This window comes from Spermophilus citellus (assembly GCF_964194105.1).
Source record: "Spermophilus citellus genome assembly, chromosome: 9".
NCBI lineage: Eukaryota > Metazoa > Chordata > Mammalia > Rodentia > Sciuridae > Spermophilus > Spermophilus citellus.
In genome coordinates this window covers 62,302,639-62,323,022 of record NC_138191.1, presented here as the reverse complement: position 1 = coordinate 62,323,022, position 20,384 = coordinate 62,302,639, and the positions used below count along the sequence as shown (strand labels likewise).

Below are 20,384 nucleotides of genomic sequence, written 5' to 3'. Positions count from 1 at the left end.
TTCCCTCAGGGTCTACTCTTACTCAACCAAGACAATCAAGTTAGAAGAGAGAAGGAACAGTCAGTCTCAGTGGCTATTCTCTTAACCTCCCTCGATAAGACATGACTGATTGGTTCTTGGAAGGATACTGTAGCTGCTCCAGGGCTTGGTGGTCAATAGTGCCCATGCTCTTGTAGACAAAGGTGCTGCTAAGAAGCACTGCCAGGACAAAGATCCAGGAGTCATTCTTAGGGTCACCCTAGGAAGCACACGAGAAAAGGACTTAGAAGTCCACTCATCATTCATTCATTCATTTAAAGTTATTCATTCTTTCTTTTACTCTTTTTGAATATAGGTGAAATAACAAAATTTTAAGATAATGCTAAATTTAAATCCCATTATTGATATTGATATTTGTCTCTCTCAGAATATTAGTTTGTGTAGCTATGAAGACAAATGAAAGTTATTCTCAATGTGCATAAAATAGTTAATAAAATACCCAAGACATAGTAGGTGTCTCATAATAACTGGGCAATAACTCCCTACAAATTTCATCTTCATTATGGCTGTAGTGAGGATGTAATCACATTTCAATTAAGTTGAACAACACTTTTTTTGACATCTGACAAAATGCTACACCCTGCATTTGGTTTTGTAGATACAAAGTTCTGACAGTCTCTGCTCACATGAATGTCACTTTATAGAGGCGCAGATACACATTACACATATAAACACAGACCAAATGATAATCTGTGAGGAGAGGGAATCAAAATTATTTTAAAGAAGGGGGGGGCAGGGAGAAAGAAAGGAATGAAGGAAGGAAGGAAGGAAGGAGAAATAAAAGAAACGTGGGGTGGGGAGGTCCATGAATGTGAATAATTGCTCTGAGAATTCAGAATAAGAAGTCATTAGCTGAGTTTTGAAGAGCTGATAGAATATGGAATTGTGGAATTTGCAGGGGTCCAGCAAGTGGAAGGACCAGCAGCAGCAAGCCTCAGTTGTTAGAGCACAGAGTTCTTTTATTTCACTGAAGCAGTGAGTGTGCAGGCCAGAGTGAAAACAGAGACCTAAATGAGATTAATGGCAAGACTTAAAAGGCTTTGAAATAGATCCAGATGCTACTAAAATCCCGTTACCAGTTGTATAGTAGTTCTGCTGCCATTGGCTTATGTTCTGTTGTTTTGTTGTGGGAATTCTGTGTTTGGGATTGATGTTTACAAACTTTGTGATGGTGGCATGCTGGTGACTAGGAAGTTCCTGTGCAAAGACACAGAGATACCTAGCTACTGGGAAACTCCTGTGCAAAAGCAGAGGATGCCTGGCTGCCAAAGCATTGTCCTTCACAAGTTTACCCTGTTTCCCAGACCTGGGATGCCCAGCCTCCTCCTTCTGAGGTAATAAGATAACTATGCAGGCATTATCTGGTCTCCATGGTAATGCCCCTAGAGAATAGGGGCCCCCTGTTTATTCTAACCTGGACCTTATCTCAGTTAGCTAGCACTCAGGGTTAAAGAAATATTAATTAGAATATGTGTTATTTGAGTTAATAAACCCCCAGGCAGGGAGGAGAGGACACTTCTGCACTTCTTCTTCACCACTTCACTTCACTCTGCTCCATCCTGTCTGGTCACTTGTACCCTTTGTGTCTGTGTCTGTTCTTTGTGCATCTCCTCACAGGTATTACTCCACAGGTTAACCTTTACATTTTGTCTCTTGACAATTGTAATTAGATATAAAGAAACGGTTTTATGCAAACCACAACATATTACAAATCAATCGTCTATACTGGTATTCTACTGAGAGGACAACTGAGAACGCAAAACTGAATTTTTAAATTCAGAATTTCTAAGTCTATGCTTTCCTTCTTTGCCCCACCCCCTACTAAATGTACGGTACTGAAGCCAAAGATCTACGGCTGCTACTTTCAATAGATTCAGACTAATATAAATTAGGTGAAAAGACTGATTTCAACTAATTGTGTAAAGATAAAACACCTAAAATTTTGCCATTTGCTGTAATTTTATTGGATCTAGCTCATGCTTTTAGACAGTGAAAATTTCATGTCCAGAGCTCAGAGACCTGGACTAAAATCTTAATGATGAAGCTGAAATTCTTCTGAAGATTATTTAAATGGATTCCTTCGCCAAAAGCCTATTTTCATGGCCTCTACTTTTAACGTTACCAAACCCACTGATCCCACAGATTAGAGCTTTCTTCAGGAAGTCTTCCCTAACTCTCATGGCTGGATCAGTTTCCCACTTTTTGCATCTTTTCCTTGTAGTGATCTCATTCCATATTTCTTATCTGTAAAAGGTGATTCTAGGTCTTTACTTTATTGACTGATAGATTTGTAGCACTTAGCACGGAGCCTTGGACTTCAGTTGTTTGATGTGTATTTATTAAATTAAATTTCACATCTCAGTGTTAAAAATAAGAAGATCTGTCCTAATTTACCAATGTTATTTTTTGCATGTGAGGTGTCCCCCAAAAGCTTATGTGTGAAACAATGCAAAAACGTTCAGAGGAGAAACGATTGGATTATGAAGCCTTAACCCAGTCAGTGAATCAATGCCCTGAGGGGATTAACTGAGAGGTAACTGAAGGTGGGGAGGGTGTGCCTGGAGGATGTGGGTCCCTGAGGGCATACTTTTGAGGTACATATTTTGTATCTGATGAGTGGAGTCTTTTTCTCTTCCTTGATCAACACGTGAGTCATTTCCCTCCACCACAATTTTCCACCATGATTTGCAGCCTTACTTTGATCCCCAAAGGGAGCCAGCTATCTATGGACCAAGTCCTCTGAAATCATGAATCCCCAAATAAACTGTCCCTCCTAAAATTGTTCTTGTCAGGTTATTTGACAATAAAAAATGACTCAAACAACCAAAGTATTTTAGGTTGCTAGAGAAGTTTGAGGAAATGGAATTTAGCCTCATTATTCATAATTGGATTGCATGTACAAGAATATATCTCAGATGTCGGACTGAGGTGACCAATTGAATGGCACATGAATAAAGAGTACAGCACATTCTCTGCCTCACCTTTTCCATATCACCCAGGCCCTCAGTGTCCAGGAGGACCAGAGTGTGGTTTGGCTTGCTGGGGTGGGGCACACACCACATCCAGATGCCCTTGGTTTCAGCCCTCACTGTGGAACCCAGATGGAAGCCTGTGAGGGAAGAGGAGAAGGCAACAGAGAGTGACCGCTGAAAGGTAAAGCTGCCAGGGGTTACAGGGGTTAAATCTGTAGGAATGTACAGTGTTGAGCAAGGTAGTGTTTGCTACTATTTCACAAGGATAAATCAATACAAGTGTTGTCTGTCCTTCTCAAAAACACTCTGTGACCCCAGTTAGCCTCATTCTTTCAAGTGCTCAAATTCTTTCATGTTACAGAATTAGTGTAAACTCTATCAACCAGTATTTTCCCATGTATTTTTATCTGACCAGAAAAAACTCCAGTGTCCTCTGGCTTCAAGTTGAGTTCAACTAGTTGTTCAACAAGGGAAGTTTTTGTACATGTGCACCAAGATATAAATTTGAGAATATGAGAATATTTATAACTACCTTATTCATTAAAGATAAAACCTGGAAATAATAATAATACCTTATTCATTAAAGATAAAACCTGCTCATCAACAACAAATGGATAAATAAATTGGGGTATCCTCAGACATAAGCATACTAACTACAGTGTACTGAAAACAAATGAATTACAGATATGTGTGTCAAACAGAGGATGCACATAAACTTCTTCTTGAGCAAAAGAAGAAAGACACACAAGAATACACACAACACAGTCTGTTTTATATAAAAGTCAAAAGAAAACCAAACTAAGTTATTCTGTAGTATGTATAATAAACCACAGAATCATTATTTAGAAGCAAGAGTAGAGTGTGTGAGAGGATGATTTGGCTTTTGAATGTTGGTAAGGTTTTGTTTCCTGATCTGGATAGTGATTACATAATTATTCACTTTATATTTATTAACTATGTTGTATATTTATGCTTTTTAATCTGTTATAGTTTGCATATTACGAAAGACTAAGTAAAGAAAGCGGTATGCTAATTTATCAAAGATTTGCTATAAATAGAGAAAAAATGGACTGGTAGTTCAATTTGGACATTGGATATAGACAGATCTTACTGTGCATCCTTCTGCCCATCCATTTTTTTAAAGGACAAACTTAACTATATCTGCATGTCAAATGGTCATATTGCTTGGACAAAAGGATTCAGATGAGGGAAAGGGAGTGATTGCTAGAGCCCCAGAGAAGGTGAGAGTGGATGGCATCAGGAAGAACAGTGAAGCAGATATTTTGATAAGGTTGAGGAGCTCTTTATTAATGGACAAAGAATGAGATAATTTTGGATAGGTGAGAGGTTATAAATATGCTGGTAAGAATTAGACATTTTCCTTAGTGGAAAGGATTGATTAGCCTCTTCCTTTATATGACCCTAGAGAAAGTGAAATCAGTTTGTCCTATTTGTGGTTCCAAGCAATTGCCCTTGCCCCAGGACCACACTCACCATGATTCTGTCCTGCAAGATGATTCATGAGGTAGGATTTCCCCATACGATATGTCCCTACAGTGGACACCACCACCACAGGTTGACATATCTTGTCAAGAATTCTCAAGGCTTCTGAATTCACTGTCAGCTGTTCATTCCAGTTTTCCACTAAACAAATGGGGGTATTCATAGTAGATTCAGATGCCATGGTCACCTGTAACTCTGAAAAGCCACTCAGTGAATCCCAGGATCTTGAAGTCATCTCTGATGGCTATTCGAGGCACTTACATGTCAATTCTCTGCCTGTGGAATTTTTACATTAAGTTTCTACATTTTGTATGCTTTTAAAAGGAAAAACATCATCTAGCATGTTAAGTCCTAGTATAGATGACTTATGTACATTATCTTGTATTTCCTCTAAGGACTCAAAAAATGTTGCCTGCCAAGAGAACAAAATACAAGGAATAAAAATCAAGAAGGAATAAGTCGAATTATCACTGTTTGTAGACAATATAATCCTGTACTTAAAAGATCCAAACACACCATCAAAAGACTGCTAGAGCTAATAAACATTTGGCAAAGTAGCAGGCTACAAAATCTGTACATACAAAAATCAATATATTTCCTATATACAACAATAAATCTGCTGACAAAGAAATCAGGAAAACAATTCCATTCATAATAATCTAATAAAAGGAGAAAAAGAAAACAAAAACCTACTTTGGAATAAATCTAACCAAGGAGGTGAAAGACCTCTGCAATGAAAACTATAGAACATTGAAGAAAGAAATTGAAGAATACCTCAGAAGATGAAAAGAACTCCCATGTTCATGAATCAGTGACTTTTAAAATATTAATTATAATAATATAATTTTCATATTAATTATAATAATCATAATTAATTAATTATATTAATATTGTGAAAATGGCCATACTATCCAAAGTAATATATACATTAAATATAATCCCCATCAAAATACTAAAGACATTCTACACAGAACTAGGAAAAAAAAGTCCTAAAATTAATTAAAAAGAATAAAAGAGCCAGAATAGCAGAATAGTCAAAACATTTGTAAGCAAATGAAAAAAAAAGCAATTCTGGAGGCATCATAATACCTGACTTTAAATTATATGACAGAGCTATAGTAAAAAAAAAAACAACTGCATTTTACAAGCATAAAAGCAGCTACATAGAACAATGGTACAGATTAGAAGAGACAGAAACAAACACATACTAATACAGTCATCTGGGCCTTGACAAAGTTGCCAAAAACACACCTTGGAAAAAAGACAGTCTTGTTAACAAACAGTGTTTGGAGAACTGATTACCCATAGTAAGATTGAAACTATACCTTTACCTCTCACCTTTCACAGAAATTGACTAAGAATGCATGAAAGACCTAAGAATAAGACTAAAACCTATGTAACTCCTAGAAGAAACATAGGGTCAACACTTCAGCATATAGACACAAACAATGACATTCTCAATAGGGCCCCTAAAGCTCAGGAAATAAGGTGAAGTGTTACTTAATGGGATGACATAAAATGTAAAAAAAAAGCTTTTGCCCATAAAAGGAGACAAGAATGTGAAGAAAAAGACCTAAAAAAAATGAGGAAAAAATCTCTGCTAGCTAAACTTCCAACAGAAGATTAATATCCAAAATATATAAATTAGGAAACAAGCAAATAAATGGAAAACTAAACCAAACAGACACTTCTAAAAAGAAGAAATACAAATGGCCAACAAATACACAAAAACATGGTCAACATGGTTTTCAGTTAGGGAAATGCAAATCAAAGCTACACTGAGATTTCATCTCATACCACTCAGAATGGCAGTCATCAAGAACACAAATGCTAATAAATACTGGAGAGGGTGTGGAGAGGAAAGAACACTTTTACACTGTTGGTGGGACAGTAAATAAGTACAACCTCTGTGGAAATCAGTATCAAGTTTCCTCAAAAGACTAGACATGGAATCACTATATGAGCCAACTATACCACTTCTCGGTATTCACTCTGAAGAATTAAAGTCAACATGCTGTAGTGATACACCTATAACCATGTTTATAGCAGCACAATTCACAATAGCCAAACTATGGAACTAGCCTGGGTAACCATCAACAAATGAACAAATAAAGAGAATGTGGTATATGTGTACACTGTAGCTATATTCAGCCACAATTTTGCAGGAAAATGAATAGAACATAAGACCATTATGTTAAGCAAAATAAGTCAAACTCAGAAGGTCAAGAGGAGTGCTGGGGAGTTAAATTGACCAAATTATATTATTATATTGTGTGCATGTACAATTATGTGAAAACAAATCCCATCATTATTGACAACTGTAATGCACCAATAAAAAACAATGTGGAGAGGGAGGAAGAACACATTGTCTGAGATTTTTGAGAAGAGATTGAGGAAAGCAAAGCACTGATGACAGAGCCCTGAGAATATTAACATTTTGGGGTAAAAGGAGGAAGAATAAAAAATAGTAAGAGATGAGCAATGTTTAGAACTATTATTAGGCATTACAAAAGAATTTCTTCTCATTAAGTCAAATAATATTTTTTGAATCCTTGCCATGTTCTGGATACTGCTCAAGAGATCCATTATCAAAGAATGTACTAAATGAATGTTAATTCCTGTCTCAAGGATCTCTATTCTAGTGGAGAAACAGATAATAAACAAAACAAAATCAACTGTGATCTGATAATGACAAGTTCTCAGAAAAACCTAAGCAGGAAATAAGGTAAGGCCTCCAGGAAAATGAGAGAAAATGCAGGTTCTCGTGAACTGTGTTGAGGGCAGGTATAGGAATAAGTCAGGAGACCACTGAGGACAGGAGGAGGGAGCAGACTTCCCCACCCTGCTGCCTCTGTAGAGAAGAGAACCTCTAAGCTGGGGGTGGGGGCACAGAACCTTTTGTGACAAATTCCCGTGTGACCACTCCCAGTGGCCGTGCATGGTTTTCCTTCACTCTCCAGTGCAATCCCTGAGTGGAGTTTGCATTGGGGAATTCACTGATGTTTTTAGTTGACAAGTTCATGGGGAGCCAGTTCCACAGCTCACTCACCTGGCAAGGGCTCAGCACTCAGAGGAGGGGTTCTCAGTTGCTTGTGCACCTGGCTCCTCCAAAAATCTACCGTTTTTCTTAGAAGCTGAAAACAAACAGGATATTACAGCTACCTCACCCCCCCCAAAAAAAAAAAAAAAACAAGTGAAGATGAATAGAACTGAAATCGAAACTTCACTCAGTTCTTCCTGGATGAACCATTGAGGTTTCACAGTTTCTGAAGAAGCAGGAAACAGTTTGTGAGATGAGGTGCGGGGTTGTGGGGAAGTTCACATGGCCTAGAACAGAATCTGAAGTTGCTCTGTCATTTCTCACAGGTCAGCACACATTTCCCCTGCCCAAGAAGCTACCGTTAAATCAGGTGTTGATACAATACCACATTGTGATGGGTTGACTGACGGCATCCCTGAGCATACCATGACACTCGTGGGCAATCTGAGTTCCCTAGGAAATGGGTTCACTGACTTGCACAGAGCCTGATGGCAAAGCCCCTTATCCTTCTGCAGACAGTAAAAAGTCCTTGGGGGGCGGGACCTGATGCCCATTGAGGGTATGGACAATGTGCACTGTCTCCAGGTCATCCCCAGAAGCTCCCCTTTACACACTTGCACCACCTGTCAGGGATTGCTCATTTTAAGTGGAAGAACTTTTAAATTTGTGACTCGATAACAGATTTAATTGTTAGAAAATGCTCACTCCAAGCCCTCCCCAGTACCACTGAAAAGGGAAATAAATTGTTTTGGAACCACAGATCTTTCTTTTCATTTTTTGAGGCCAAAGATTTCACAAAATTGAAATTGACACTTTGGTACAGAGATGAACAGAGAGGGTTTGTTCATAGCTTCTATGTGATAGGAGAAAACAGGATCCACCCAAGACCTCAGCATCTATGTGTCTGTCCCTGGTGCTTTCCAAGGTCTAACACCAGAGCAGAATCAGGGATTTTCATCGAGTGCTGCTGGATTCCTAAGCCTCTGGGATCTGGACAGCTGCCTACAACAGGAATGCCCCCCCACCCCCCTGCCTTCCTCCCTCTACTTCCTTTCAGAGGTCTGTGGTGAAGCAGTCACCTCCCAGATGGAGCAGCAGAGGGCAGCACTTCCACAGCTGGCACCAGGGTGTGTCCCTGCAACAGCAAGTGGCTCCTATGGCTGCCAGCTGGAGCCCACACTCTCCTCTTTTTTCCTATTTTCAGTAGGCTTTGAGGGAAAGAGAAGTGCACTGGTGGCCTGACATGATCCTGCTTTGATTAGGGAGTGAAGGTGACTCCTCCAGACCAGTCTATTTTTCCCCCTTTTCTAATTTTTTTTTTTTTTTAGTGTTCCCTTTCTTTAAAACACTCATCTGCTGTCAGCTGCCCATTCTGTTCCTGTAGCCTAAGCTGTCATCATCACAATGGTGAGAATTTGTAGACAAAGCAATAATTTCTAGGGCAGCCAGCTGTTGAAGGAGAGCCTGGAAATCTTAAGGAATAAGACTTCTTTCCTTCCAAAGGTAATGAGCTGCCCTCAGTTAGTCCTTGTGCCCCTTCACCAAGTAATTAGTGTGATATACACAATGTTGAATGTCATTAGAATGAGAATGTTTTTATTGGAGTGCTCTGTTTAAATATTATGTATTCTCAATGATCCCATTATCCTCTTAACTCAATCTTATTTGATAGGTAGCCTGATGGCAAATCAAGTATAGTTAGCCCTTTGACCCCTGACCTTAGTCTTCTACTACTTTAGAGACCATCCAAAATAAGACCAGTGAAACAAGGGTGAGTACCTGGGTCTTCAAGATGTCATTTTGCAACTGACATGAGCAAGGTTCCACAGAGATTAGTCACTTAGTAGAATCCTCCATGAGCCATATTTTTATTGGCTTTTTTTCTGCTGTAAGTAAAATTGACCAGAACAATTTTAGAGGAGGAAGAATTTTTTTTGAGGACTCATAGTTTCAGAGGTCTTAGTCCTTAGAAGGTGGCTCCATTTCTTGGGACTCCATGTGAGGCTGAACATCATGGTGGGAGAGTATGGCAGAGGGAAGTAGCTCACATCATGGTGATCAGGAAGCAGAGAGAGTGTCCATTCACCAGATACAGATGTATACCCCAAAGGCATGCCCCCAATTCCCACCTCCTCCAGCCACACTTTACCACTTCAGTTACCACTCAGTTAATCCTTATCAGGGGATTAAATCACTAATTGGTTTAAGGTTCTTACAACCCCCAAATTTCTCCTCTAAACCTTCTTGTACTGTCTTACCTGTGAGCTGTTTGAGGACACCTTGCATCCAAACCATAACAAGCCACAAAAGGTAATGATTAGTTATTGGCTGCATTCACATATCATCAAGCCATTACTGATCAGGCCAAATTCTATGTGTAATAGATTTGAATATTGAGTTTTCTCTTTGATCTCATAGAATGATTATATTTTCACACTAGAATAATTGAATTGACTATCTATCTTACTTTGCCAATGAAATGTGAGTGCAAAGGACAGAGTTTTTAAGACATATTCTTATCAGCCTTATTATGTACCACTTGCACCCCAGAAAGGAATAAAAATCTCACTTTGAGATTTTTTTTAAGTTGAGTACAAATGGAAAGGACACAGAGCTTAGAATTGACCCTAACCCAGAACCTAGAGCTTACCTTCTGTAGCCAATTTTAGTTACATGAGCAGGAAATAGGTAGGAGTTCTTATAATCCATTCACTTATATTGTGTATTACCATGCAATATTATTGTACTAAAAAACTGGCTAAGAAAGTTTCTTGCCTCTCTTCCAAAATGTTGCAGCTTCCCCCAACAATTTAGTCTTGCCAGGTGACTAAATTCTCATTTCTGGTTTTCTTTGCCTTGGCAATTTCTGGAATATTGTAGGAAACGTTCATAGAGGGCAAACCAAGGAGGATGAGGCAATTTGTTGAGTACCAATGAGTATGGTGTGTCTCTTGGCAATGGAGAAGGCTTAACTAGATGGCAATCAAAAGAATAACTGGAAAACTTCTGAATGAATGACATTGGGGAGTGTATCAGCAAATGAAAACTGGTTGTTTTATATATAATAATGTTTTTGTCTGCTATGTACCTTGATTTGAAGATCACACATTGTATACATGTATCTATCTAGTGGCCTTACTGTGCACCATAAATATGTAGAATTAAAATAATAATTAATAAATTATAGACATCAAAATAAAATAAATTCTATGTATCAAAAATGAATTTTTAATTAATCATCATTTGGAGCATATTTGAACATAGAAATCATGTAATTTCTATTATTTTCCTTACTTTATTTTTTTTCATTTTGGAGATACAGAGGTGAATAATATCCACCTTCCACATATTTCAGTGTGTATTACAAGTAGATTTAGTTCCTTTTGTAAAAAATAGAAAAATTCCAGGAAATTACTGTATGAAGATAGTTTTTTATTTGTTTGCATCTTTTTGTTTTTAACTTTTATGTATATGTTCAAAGGTAAGGGCCAGACTGGTATTGGGTCTCTGCTTGATAAAAATCAGTGGAGGCATAAGGCTCTTCTTGAAATGTGACTCATGCTAGATATATGGTCACCGACTCAGTGAACCTGAGTAGGACATCAAAATCAAAAGTCATAGCAATCCTTATTTTTCAAGATTCACAACAGACAGGCCAGCACCAGTGGGTTGCAAAAGGTGCATGAGGTGACAGAACATGGAAAGGACACATTTGCCAGTACTCAGGCTTCAGCAATTCATTGAAGATTTTCTTCCCTAGATCCTCCCAAGACAGACATATGAACATTTCTTTATGTACCTTATATCATTGGCTTAAGGGTCCTTGGCATAGAAGACAACTAGAGACTGTAATATTTCAAGTGCTTATTCCTTAGAAGTCATTGTTTGGGTAGCATAATAGTTGGAAAAAAACATTTTCATGATTTTCAATTCTTTTTACTTTTCTTTTTGTTCAGTAATAATTTGATAAGTAATGATTTTTTTAAAAATAAAACAACTAGAGAAAATAAGTGGGCCAAGACAATAAACAATTCATCACTTTAAAATTTTACATGTGTGCTGATTGGGAGAATTTTCTACAGAACAGCTCCACACATTTAGTGTTTTTTTTTTTCCTCCTTCAGTGCATACATACTGATGTCTGTCCCCATATGGTAGGACATTCTTATAACCTGATAGGATCTCTTGCCTCCCTGGGGAAGAGGTTGTAGTCAAGGAATATTGGGTAATTAGACAAAGTATCTCTTGGAGGTTACATGTGATCTGAGGGCAGACAGAGCTGGTTGAGTAGATGGGAAAGTGGAAATTATCCTAAGGAGAGTTTACAGAATATCAAGTTCTAGTTGCAAATGTAGGTTTAAACATTAATTTCATTAAACATTAATTTCATTAAACATTAATTTCTCAGATGGTTGTGTCTCTCTGACACCAATAAGAGAGTACCCTTTACTTATGTCACATCAATTGTGGTGACAGACACACAATTGTGAGTATAGCCCTGAGTCTGGGACATTCCTCATTCCATGAGTAACAGATTCAGTAATAATAACTGGAAAGAACATTTTCTCTGTTAGTTCCAAGATCCTACTCATGGGATTTAAAAAGAGATATTTTAGTCTCCCCCTGTGGTCTGTGATACATGATTTTTGGTAGTGAAATACTTCAGTAGATTGTTGTTAACCTGTACTCCAAAAGTGATCCTTATATATGTTTTTGAAGTTTGTCAGAGATGGTCAATTACAGATTAAGAAGTTTTTAAATGTTGACTTTAGTAATAGTCAATAAGACTATTTGATAAAAGCTATTCATTTATATTTTTCCTACTTACTATCATTCTTCCAAAGCCTTCAGAACACATTAGTGCTGAGAGAGAGAGAGAGAGAGAGAGAGAGAGAGAGAGAGAGAATATGATGTGGACAGTCATTTTTGAATCATTGATTTAAAGCCCAACCCCAAAATAAGATTCTTTCACAGGCTGTCATTAATAGGGGCTCATATTTGAATCCTTCTACTCTGTGTATCAATGGTTAATCCTGATTTGAGAAAAACTGATAAGGACTCACCAATTTTGCCTCATCTCACCTTCTTTAACTTTTTTAGCCTGTCTGCTTCCTGTTGTTTTTGTAAATGATAACAATTAAGAAATCCCCAGACTTCCATGAAGTAATTCTAGGGTCCATTTTAGGACACATTTCCCCTTGTAAGTGAGATTGAAAGTGAAAACAGGGCTGGGCTGCTTTGAAACAGGAATAATAACAGGAAATCAGTTGCTTTTCTTTCAGACCAATAAAATCTTTCTTTCAAGCAAACCAAATATATTTCCAGGGAAAACTGAATCTTTTTGTGAAGTTTATATGTAAAGAAACTGAATTTTTCTACCTGTCAATATTGTTTCTAGATAAAGTGAATTTATTGTCTGAAGATAAATTTGGAAATATTGTTTAAGAAATGATTTACTTTTAGATCCATTTAGTGTGATTTCATCTGTAAAAAGTACTCACAAATCTATCAAGATAAAACTTTGAAAGAATATATACTCTACTTTTTGGAATTGTCAGCTAATTGAAGGGATTAGTGGCTATTTTTTAATTGTATTGAGTTTTTTGTATTATAAATTTATTTTCAATGAAGTGATTTTTTAAATAATACAAATACACATAAGATAGAAATAAAGAGTTTTCTTTTTTTTTTTTCAGTTTCAAATATACATTTATTTAATGCCTCTAGACTTACCAAAGGATTTTAGCAGGAAGTTACACATTTAATAGGTAACTTTTACACTAAGAAAACACAGTTTTGATTTTTTTTTCTTTTTTTTTTTTAAATTTTTTATTGATTATTTAAAGCATTACATAGCTCATGATATATCATCTTTCATACATTAGACTCAAATTGTGTTTTGAACTCCCATTTTCACCCCAAATATAGATTGCAGAATCACATCTGTTACATATTCACATTTTTACATAATGCCATATTAGTGTCTGTTGTATTCTGCTACCTTTCCTAACCCCTACTATCCCCCCTCCCCTCCCCTCCCCTCCCATCTTCCCTCTCTATCTCCCCTGCTGTTGTTCAATTCTCTCCCTTTTTTTTCCCTCCCCCTTGCCCCTCATAGCCTCTTATAATTTTATGTATCCTTGAAGGTCTCCTACCATTTCCATATGCTTTCCCTTCTCTCTCCGTTTCTCTCCCCCCATTCATCTTTGTTTACTGTAGTCTTTTCCACATGCTCTTCCTTCCTGTTCTGTTCTTAGTTGTTCTCTTTATATCAAAGCAGACATTTGGCATTTGTTTTTTAGGGCTTGGCTAGCTTCACTTAGCATAATCTGCTCTAATGCCATCCATTTCCCTGCAAATTCTATGATTTTGTCATTTCTTAGTGCTGCATAATATTCCATTGTGTATAGATGCCACATTTTTTTTATCCATTCATCTATTGAAGGGCATCTAGGTTGGTTCCACAGTCTAGCTATTGTGAATTGTGCCGCTATAATCATTGATGCAGCCGTATCCCTATAGTGCGCTCTTTTAAGGTCCTCAGGGAATAGTCCGAGAAGTGCAATAGCTGGGTCAAATGGTGGTTCCATTCCCAGCTTTCCCAGGAATCTCCATACTGCTTTCCAAATTGGCCTCACCATTTTGCAGCCCCACCAGCAGTGTACAAGTGTACCTTTTTCCCCACATCCCCGCCAACACTTGTTGTTGTTTGACTTCATAATGGCTGCCAATCTTACTGGAGTGAGATGGTATCTTAGGGTGGTTTTGATTTGCATTTCTCTGATTGCTAGAGATGGTGAGCATTTTTTCATGAACTTGTTGATTGATTGTATGTCCTCCTCTGAGAAGTGTCTGTTGAGGTCCTTGGCCCATTTGTTAATTGGGTTATTTGTTATCTTATTGTTTAATTTTTTGAGTTCTTTGTACATTCTGGATATTAGGGTTCTATTGGAGGTGTGGGGGGTAAAGATTTGTTCCCAGGATGTAGGCTCTCTATTTACCTCTTTTATTGTTTCTCTTGCTGACAAAAAACTTTTTAGTTTAAGTAAGTCCCATTTGTTTATTCTGGTTGTTAACTCTTGGGCTATGGGTGTCCTATTAAGGAATTTGGAGCCCGACTCCACAATTTGTAGATCGTAGCCAACTTTTTCTTCTATCAGACGCAGTGTCTCTGATTTGATATCTAGCTCCCTGATCCATTTTGAGTTAATTTTTGTGGATGGCGAGAGAAAGGGATTCAATTTCATTTTGTTGCATATGGATTTCCAATTTTCCCAGCACCATTTGTTGAAGATGCTATCCTTCCTCCATTGCATGCTTTTAGCCCCTTTATCAAATATAAGATAGTTGTAACTTTGTGGATTAGTCTCTGTGTCTTCTATTCTGTACCATTGGTCCACCCGCCTGTTTTGGTACCAGTACCATGCTGTTTTTGTTACTATTGCTTTGTAGTACAGTTTGACCTCTGGTATCGCTATACCTCCAGATTCACACTTCCTGCTTAGAATTGCTTTTGCTATTCTGGGTCTTTTGTTTTTCCATATGAATTTCATGATTGCTTTGTCTATTTCTACAAGAAATGCCGTTGGTATTTTGATTGGTATCGCATTAAACCTATAGAGAACTTTGGGTAATATCGCCATTTTGATGATGTTAGTTCTGCCTATCCATGAACAGGGTACATTTTTCCATCTTCTGAGATCTTCTTCTATCTCTCTCTTTAGGGTTCTGTAGTTTTCATTGTATAAATCTTTCACCTCTTTTGTTAGGTTGATACCCAAGTATCTTATTTTCTTTGAGGATATTGTGAATGGAGTGGTTTTCCTTATTTCCATTTCAGAAGTTTTGTTGCTGATATATAGGAATGCCTTTGATTTATGCGTGTTGATTTTATAACCTGCCACTTTGCTGAATTCATTTATTAACTCTAGCAGCTTCTTTGTAGACTCTTTTGGGTCTGTTAAGTATATTATCATGTCTTCCGCAAATAGCGATAGTTTAATTTCTTCTTTTCCTATTTTTATGCCTTTAATTTCTTTTGTCTGTCTAATTGCTCTGGCTAGTACTTCGAGAACTAAATTGAATAGAAGTGGTGATAGAGGGCATCCCTGTCTTGTTCCAGATTTTAGAGGGAATGCCTTCAATTTTTCTCCATTCAGAATGATGCTAGCCTGAGGCTTAGCATAGATAGCTTTTACAATGTTGAGGTAAGTTCCTGTTATCCCTAGTTTTTCTAGTGTTTTGAACATAAAGGGATGCTGTACTTTGTCAAATGCTTTTTCTGCATCCATCGAGATGATCATGTGGTTCTTGTCTTTAAGTCTATTGATGTGGTGGATAGCATTTATTGATTTCCGTATATTGAACCATCCTTACATCCCAGGAATGAATCCTACTTGATCATGGTGCACAAGTTTTCTGATATGTTTTTGTATTCGATTCGCCAGAATTTTATTGAGAATTTTTGCATCCAAGTTCATTAGAGATATTGGTCTGTAGTTTTCTTTCTTTGAAGTATCTTTGTCTGGTTTTGGGATCAAAGTGATGTTGGCCTCATAGAATGAATTTGGAAGAGCTCCTTCTTTTTCTATTTCTTGAAATAGCTTGAAAAGTATTGGTATTAATTCTTCTTTGAAGGTTTTGTAGAACTCTGCTGTATACCCATCTGGTCCAGGGCTTTTCTTAGTTGGTAGTCTTTTGATGGCTTCTTCTATTTCTTCTTTTGTTATTGGTCTGTTTAAATTGTGTGTGTCTTCCTGTCTCAATCTGGGCAATTCATATGCCTTAAGAAATTTATCGATATCTTCGTTATCTTCTATTTTATTGGAATATAGGGTTTCAAAATACTTTCTAATTATCTTCTGTATTTCTGTAGTGTCTGTTGTGATATTGCCTTTTTCATCCCGTATGTTAGTAATTTGAGTTCTCGCTCTTCTTCTTTTCGTTAGCGTGGCTAAGGGCTTGTCTATCTTATTTATTTTTTCAAAGAACCAACTTTTAGTTTTATCTATTTTTTCAATGGTTTCTTTTGTTTCAATTTCATTGATTTCTGCTCTAATTTTAATTATTTCTTGTCTTCTACTACATTTGCTGTTGTTTTGCTCTTCCTTTTCTAGATTTTTGAGGTGTTGTGTGAGTTCATTTATTTGTTGGTTTTTTCTTTTTTTGAGGTAAGAACTCCAAGAAATGAATTTCCCTCTTAAAACTGCTTTCATTGTGTCCCATAAATTCCGGTATGTTGTGTCTGTGTTATCATTTGACTCTAAGAATTTTTTCATCTCCTCCTTTATGTCTTCTATAACCCATTGATCATTCAATAACATATTGTTCATTTTCCATGTGATGTAGGATTTTTCCTTCCTTCTTTTAATATTGATTTCCAATTTCATTCCATTATGGTCAGATATGGTGCATGGTATTATCTCCACGCCTTTATATTTACTAAGAGTTGTCTTATGGCATAATATATGGTCTATCTTTGAGTAGGATCCATGTGCTGCTGAGAAGAACGTGTATCCACTTGATGATGGTTGATATATTCTATATATGTCGGTTAAGTCTAGATTATTGATTGTGCTGTTGAGTTTTATAGTTTCTTTATTCAGTTTTTGTCTAGAGGATCTGGCTAATGGCGAGAGCGGTGTGTTGAAGTCACCCATAATTATTGTGTTGTGGTCTATTTGACTCTTGAACTTGAGGAGAGTTTGTTTTATGAACGTTGCAGCTCCATTGTTGGGTGCATACAAATTGATGATTGTTATGTCTTGTTGGTGGATGGTTCCTTTTAACAGTATATAGTGACCTTCTTTGTCCTTCTTGATTAACTTAGGTTTGAAGTTGATTTTATTCGATATGAGTATGGCCACTCCTGCTTGCTTCCGAGGGCCATGTGAGTGGTATGATTTTTCCCAACCTTTTACCTTCAGCCTGTGTATGTCTTTTCCTATCATTTGAGTCTCCTGAAGGCAGCATATTGTTGGATTTGTTTTTTTGATCCAGTTTACTAGCCTATGTCTCTTGATTGGTGAGTTTAGGCCATTAACATTTAAGGTTACAATTGAGATATGATTTGTATTTCCAGTCATGCTTCTTTATTTATTTATTTTAGTTTGGTTAGTTTTGCTTTTTGGTTATTTTCCTCCCCCTTTACTGAGATACTTCCTGCTGTTAGTTTTGGGCACTATTTTTCACATCCTCTTCTTGTAGTATTTTGTTCAAAATGCTTTGCAGAGCTGGTTTTCTTGCTGCAAATTCTTTTAGCTTTTGTTTATCGTGAAAGATTTTAATTTCATTGTCAAATTTGAAGCTCAATTTTGCTGGATATAGTATTCTTGGTTGGAATCCATTATTTTTCAGCGTTTGAAATACGTTATTCCAGGATCTTCTCGCTTTCAAAGTTTGTGATGAGAAATCTGTCGTTAACCTAATTGGTTTACCCCTGAAAGTAATCTGCCTCTTTTCTCTCGTAGCTTTTAATATTCTCTCCTTGTTCTGTACGTTGGCTATCTTCATAATTATATGTCTTGGGGTTGGTCTATTATGGTTTTGAATGTTTGGGGTCCTGTAGGCTTCCAGGATTTGGCAATCCATTCCATCTTTCATCTCTGGGAAGTTTTCTAGAATTATTTCATTTAATATGCTGTCCATTCCTTTGGTTTGAATCTCTGTGCCTTCTTCTATCCCTATGACTCTCAGATTTGGTTTTTTTATGACATCCCATATCTCTTGAATAGATTGCTCGTGGGAATTAAGCATCTTTTCTGTGTTGACTATATTCTTTTCAAGTTGATAAACCTTGTCTTCATTATCTGATGTTCTGACTTCTACTTGATCAAGTCTATTTGTAATATTCTCGTTTGAGTTTTTAATTTGGTTTATAGTTTCCTGTAATTCTAGGATTATTGTTTGATTTTTTTTTAATATCTCTATCTCCTGGTAGAGCTCGTTCTTTGCCATTTGAATTTGTTTGTTTAATTCATTTTCAAAATATATTTTTATTTCTTGGACTTGCTGTCTCATGTCTTCTCTAATATTCCTTTCCCTTCGAGTTAGGTATGCCTTGAGTTCTTTCCCTATACCTGTTTCTGAAGTTTCTATGTCCTCCTGTAGAATTGAGTAGTCTTGAATTGTTTGTAATCCTTTTTTCCCTTGTTTTCTCATGTTGTCCACGTTACTTTCCAGCTCTTTTTGATTGTCGTGTTTCTGCTCTCCTCTATAGATTTGTTTTGTTTCTGTATTACTCTGATGTCTCTCCTTTGTGTTGTTGAAGTAAGACTGCTAACGTGGATTCCGCTGGGAAGGAATTCCGACGTTCGAGCTCCAGTGACGACACTACTCTGCTATGACGGGCCCCAGTCTCCTTGCCGGGGTGCCCTAATGGGGGGGTGTGACTGGACTGTCTCTGTGTGGTTTCAGCTCCCGGTCGTGGCAGGCGGGTAGACTCCAGCCGCCCAGTATCACAGGCCGCGGGCAGGTGATCCGTCACCAACGGGAGGGCGTTCTCCTACCGCCCAGTTACGCGGGCAGTGGGTGAACTGTCGCCGGTGGGCCTGCAGTTTACAGCTGCCCAGTCGCGAGGGCCTTGCCTCTAGGCTCCTGGTTTCTCCTGCTAGCCTTGGTTTCTCCTGCTAGACCAGATTTCCCCTCAGTGATGATTCTCGGCAGTTCAAACTGTACTCTGTGCCTGTTTTGTTGTTGCAATCTGTCGGACAGTGGCGGTGGATACTTCAGCTGTCCAAGATGGTGGCCGCTGGTTACCTTAGTGGAGTGTCCCTTGTGGGGGGTGGGGCTGTACCGCTTCCGTCCCCGTCAGCAATCCCGAACTCAGCCCGGGGGTCAGTGCGGGCTTGGGCTTGGCTGGTGGAATACCACCGTGTCGCAGCCACTTAATTCCCTGCTGACTAGTTAACCCCTTCTCTGGGGCGCCACGCCTTCTGTAGCCTCGGGGCAGGCCGCGCGTATCAGACAGCCTGGATCTCCGGGGTCACACCGTTGGCTTTTGGGATCCCCAGCACTCTATGGTTTTGATTTTTTCTGCTTGCCCCTCCCCAGCGCTGGCTAGACAGGTTTTGTTTTGGCCGCTGATGGGGGGGGGGTTGAGGGTCAGGTGCCTCTAGCTCTCCTTTAGTCTTTATGCAGGCTCACTCTGATAGTCTCTCCCCCTGAAAGTCTAGGAGAGATTTTAAGCGAAATCCCCCTATGTATGGGGGCTGAGCTGGGTGACACACACCTGTTTGTTGTTGCAATCTGTCGGCGAGTGGCGGTGGTTACTTCAGCTGTCCAAGATGGTGGCCGCTGGTTACCTTAGTGGAGTGTCCCTTGTGGGGGGAGGGGCTGTACCGCTTCCATCCCCGTCAGCAATCCCAAACTCAGCCCAGGGGTCAGTGCGGGCTTGGGCTTGGCTGGTGGGATACCACCGTGTCGCAGCCACTTCGAAATAAAGAGTTTTCCACTTGACTAGGAAAAGATGCATTTGACGACACAATTTCTGGATAACTTCTATAATATTTTGGGTATGGGTATTCAAGTGGTCACTAACTTGTTAGACCATTTGTTATTTATTTAATATGAAATAACTATGTACAAGACTGACATGTAAGGGTTCAATTTAGCAAAGATCAGTAATTTACATAACCATTTACATAATGGTGTTTAGAAAGAAAAGTTTGCCTGGAATGAGGAATTGTACTGGGCCTCAGACTGGGAGAGAAACCAGGGTTATGTGTAGCCACTAGAGCCAGAAAAGGAGATTTATCCTGCTCAAAAAATGAGAGATGACAGTAGCAGTTGGGAACTTGTGCACAATGTTATTTATTCCTGTAATTTACTTC

General features: G+C 38.2%; 1 protein-coding gene across 1 annotated transcript in view; it reads right to left on the bottom strand.

The window, feature by feature from the left end:
* The window catches only part of LOC308655514 (guanylate-binding protein 7-like), a gene marked incomplete at both ends in the record, with an annotated part of 58,456 nt that extends 53,761 nt beyond the window's left edge, over window positions 1-4,695 (bottom strand). Inside the window, 3 exon segments of the mRNA XM_081305601.1 lie at window positions 129-238; window positions 3,021-3,148; window positions 4,506-4,695. Coding sequence (XP_081161727.1) covers window positions 129-238; window positions 3,021-3,148; window positions 4,506-4,695 — 428 coding nt within the window.
* Between the last annotated feature and the right edge of the window lie 15,689 nt (window positions 4,696-20,384).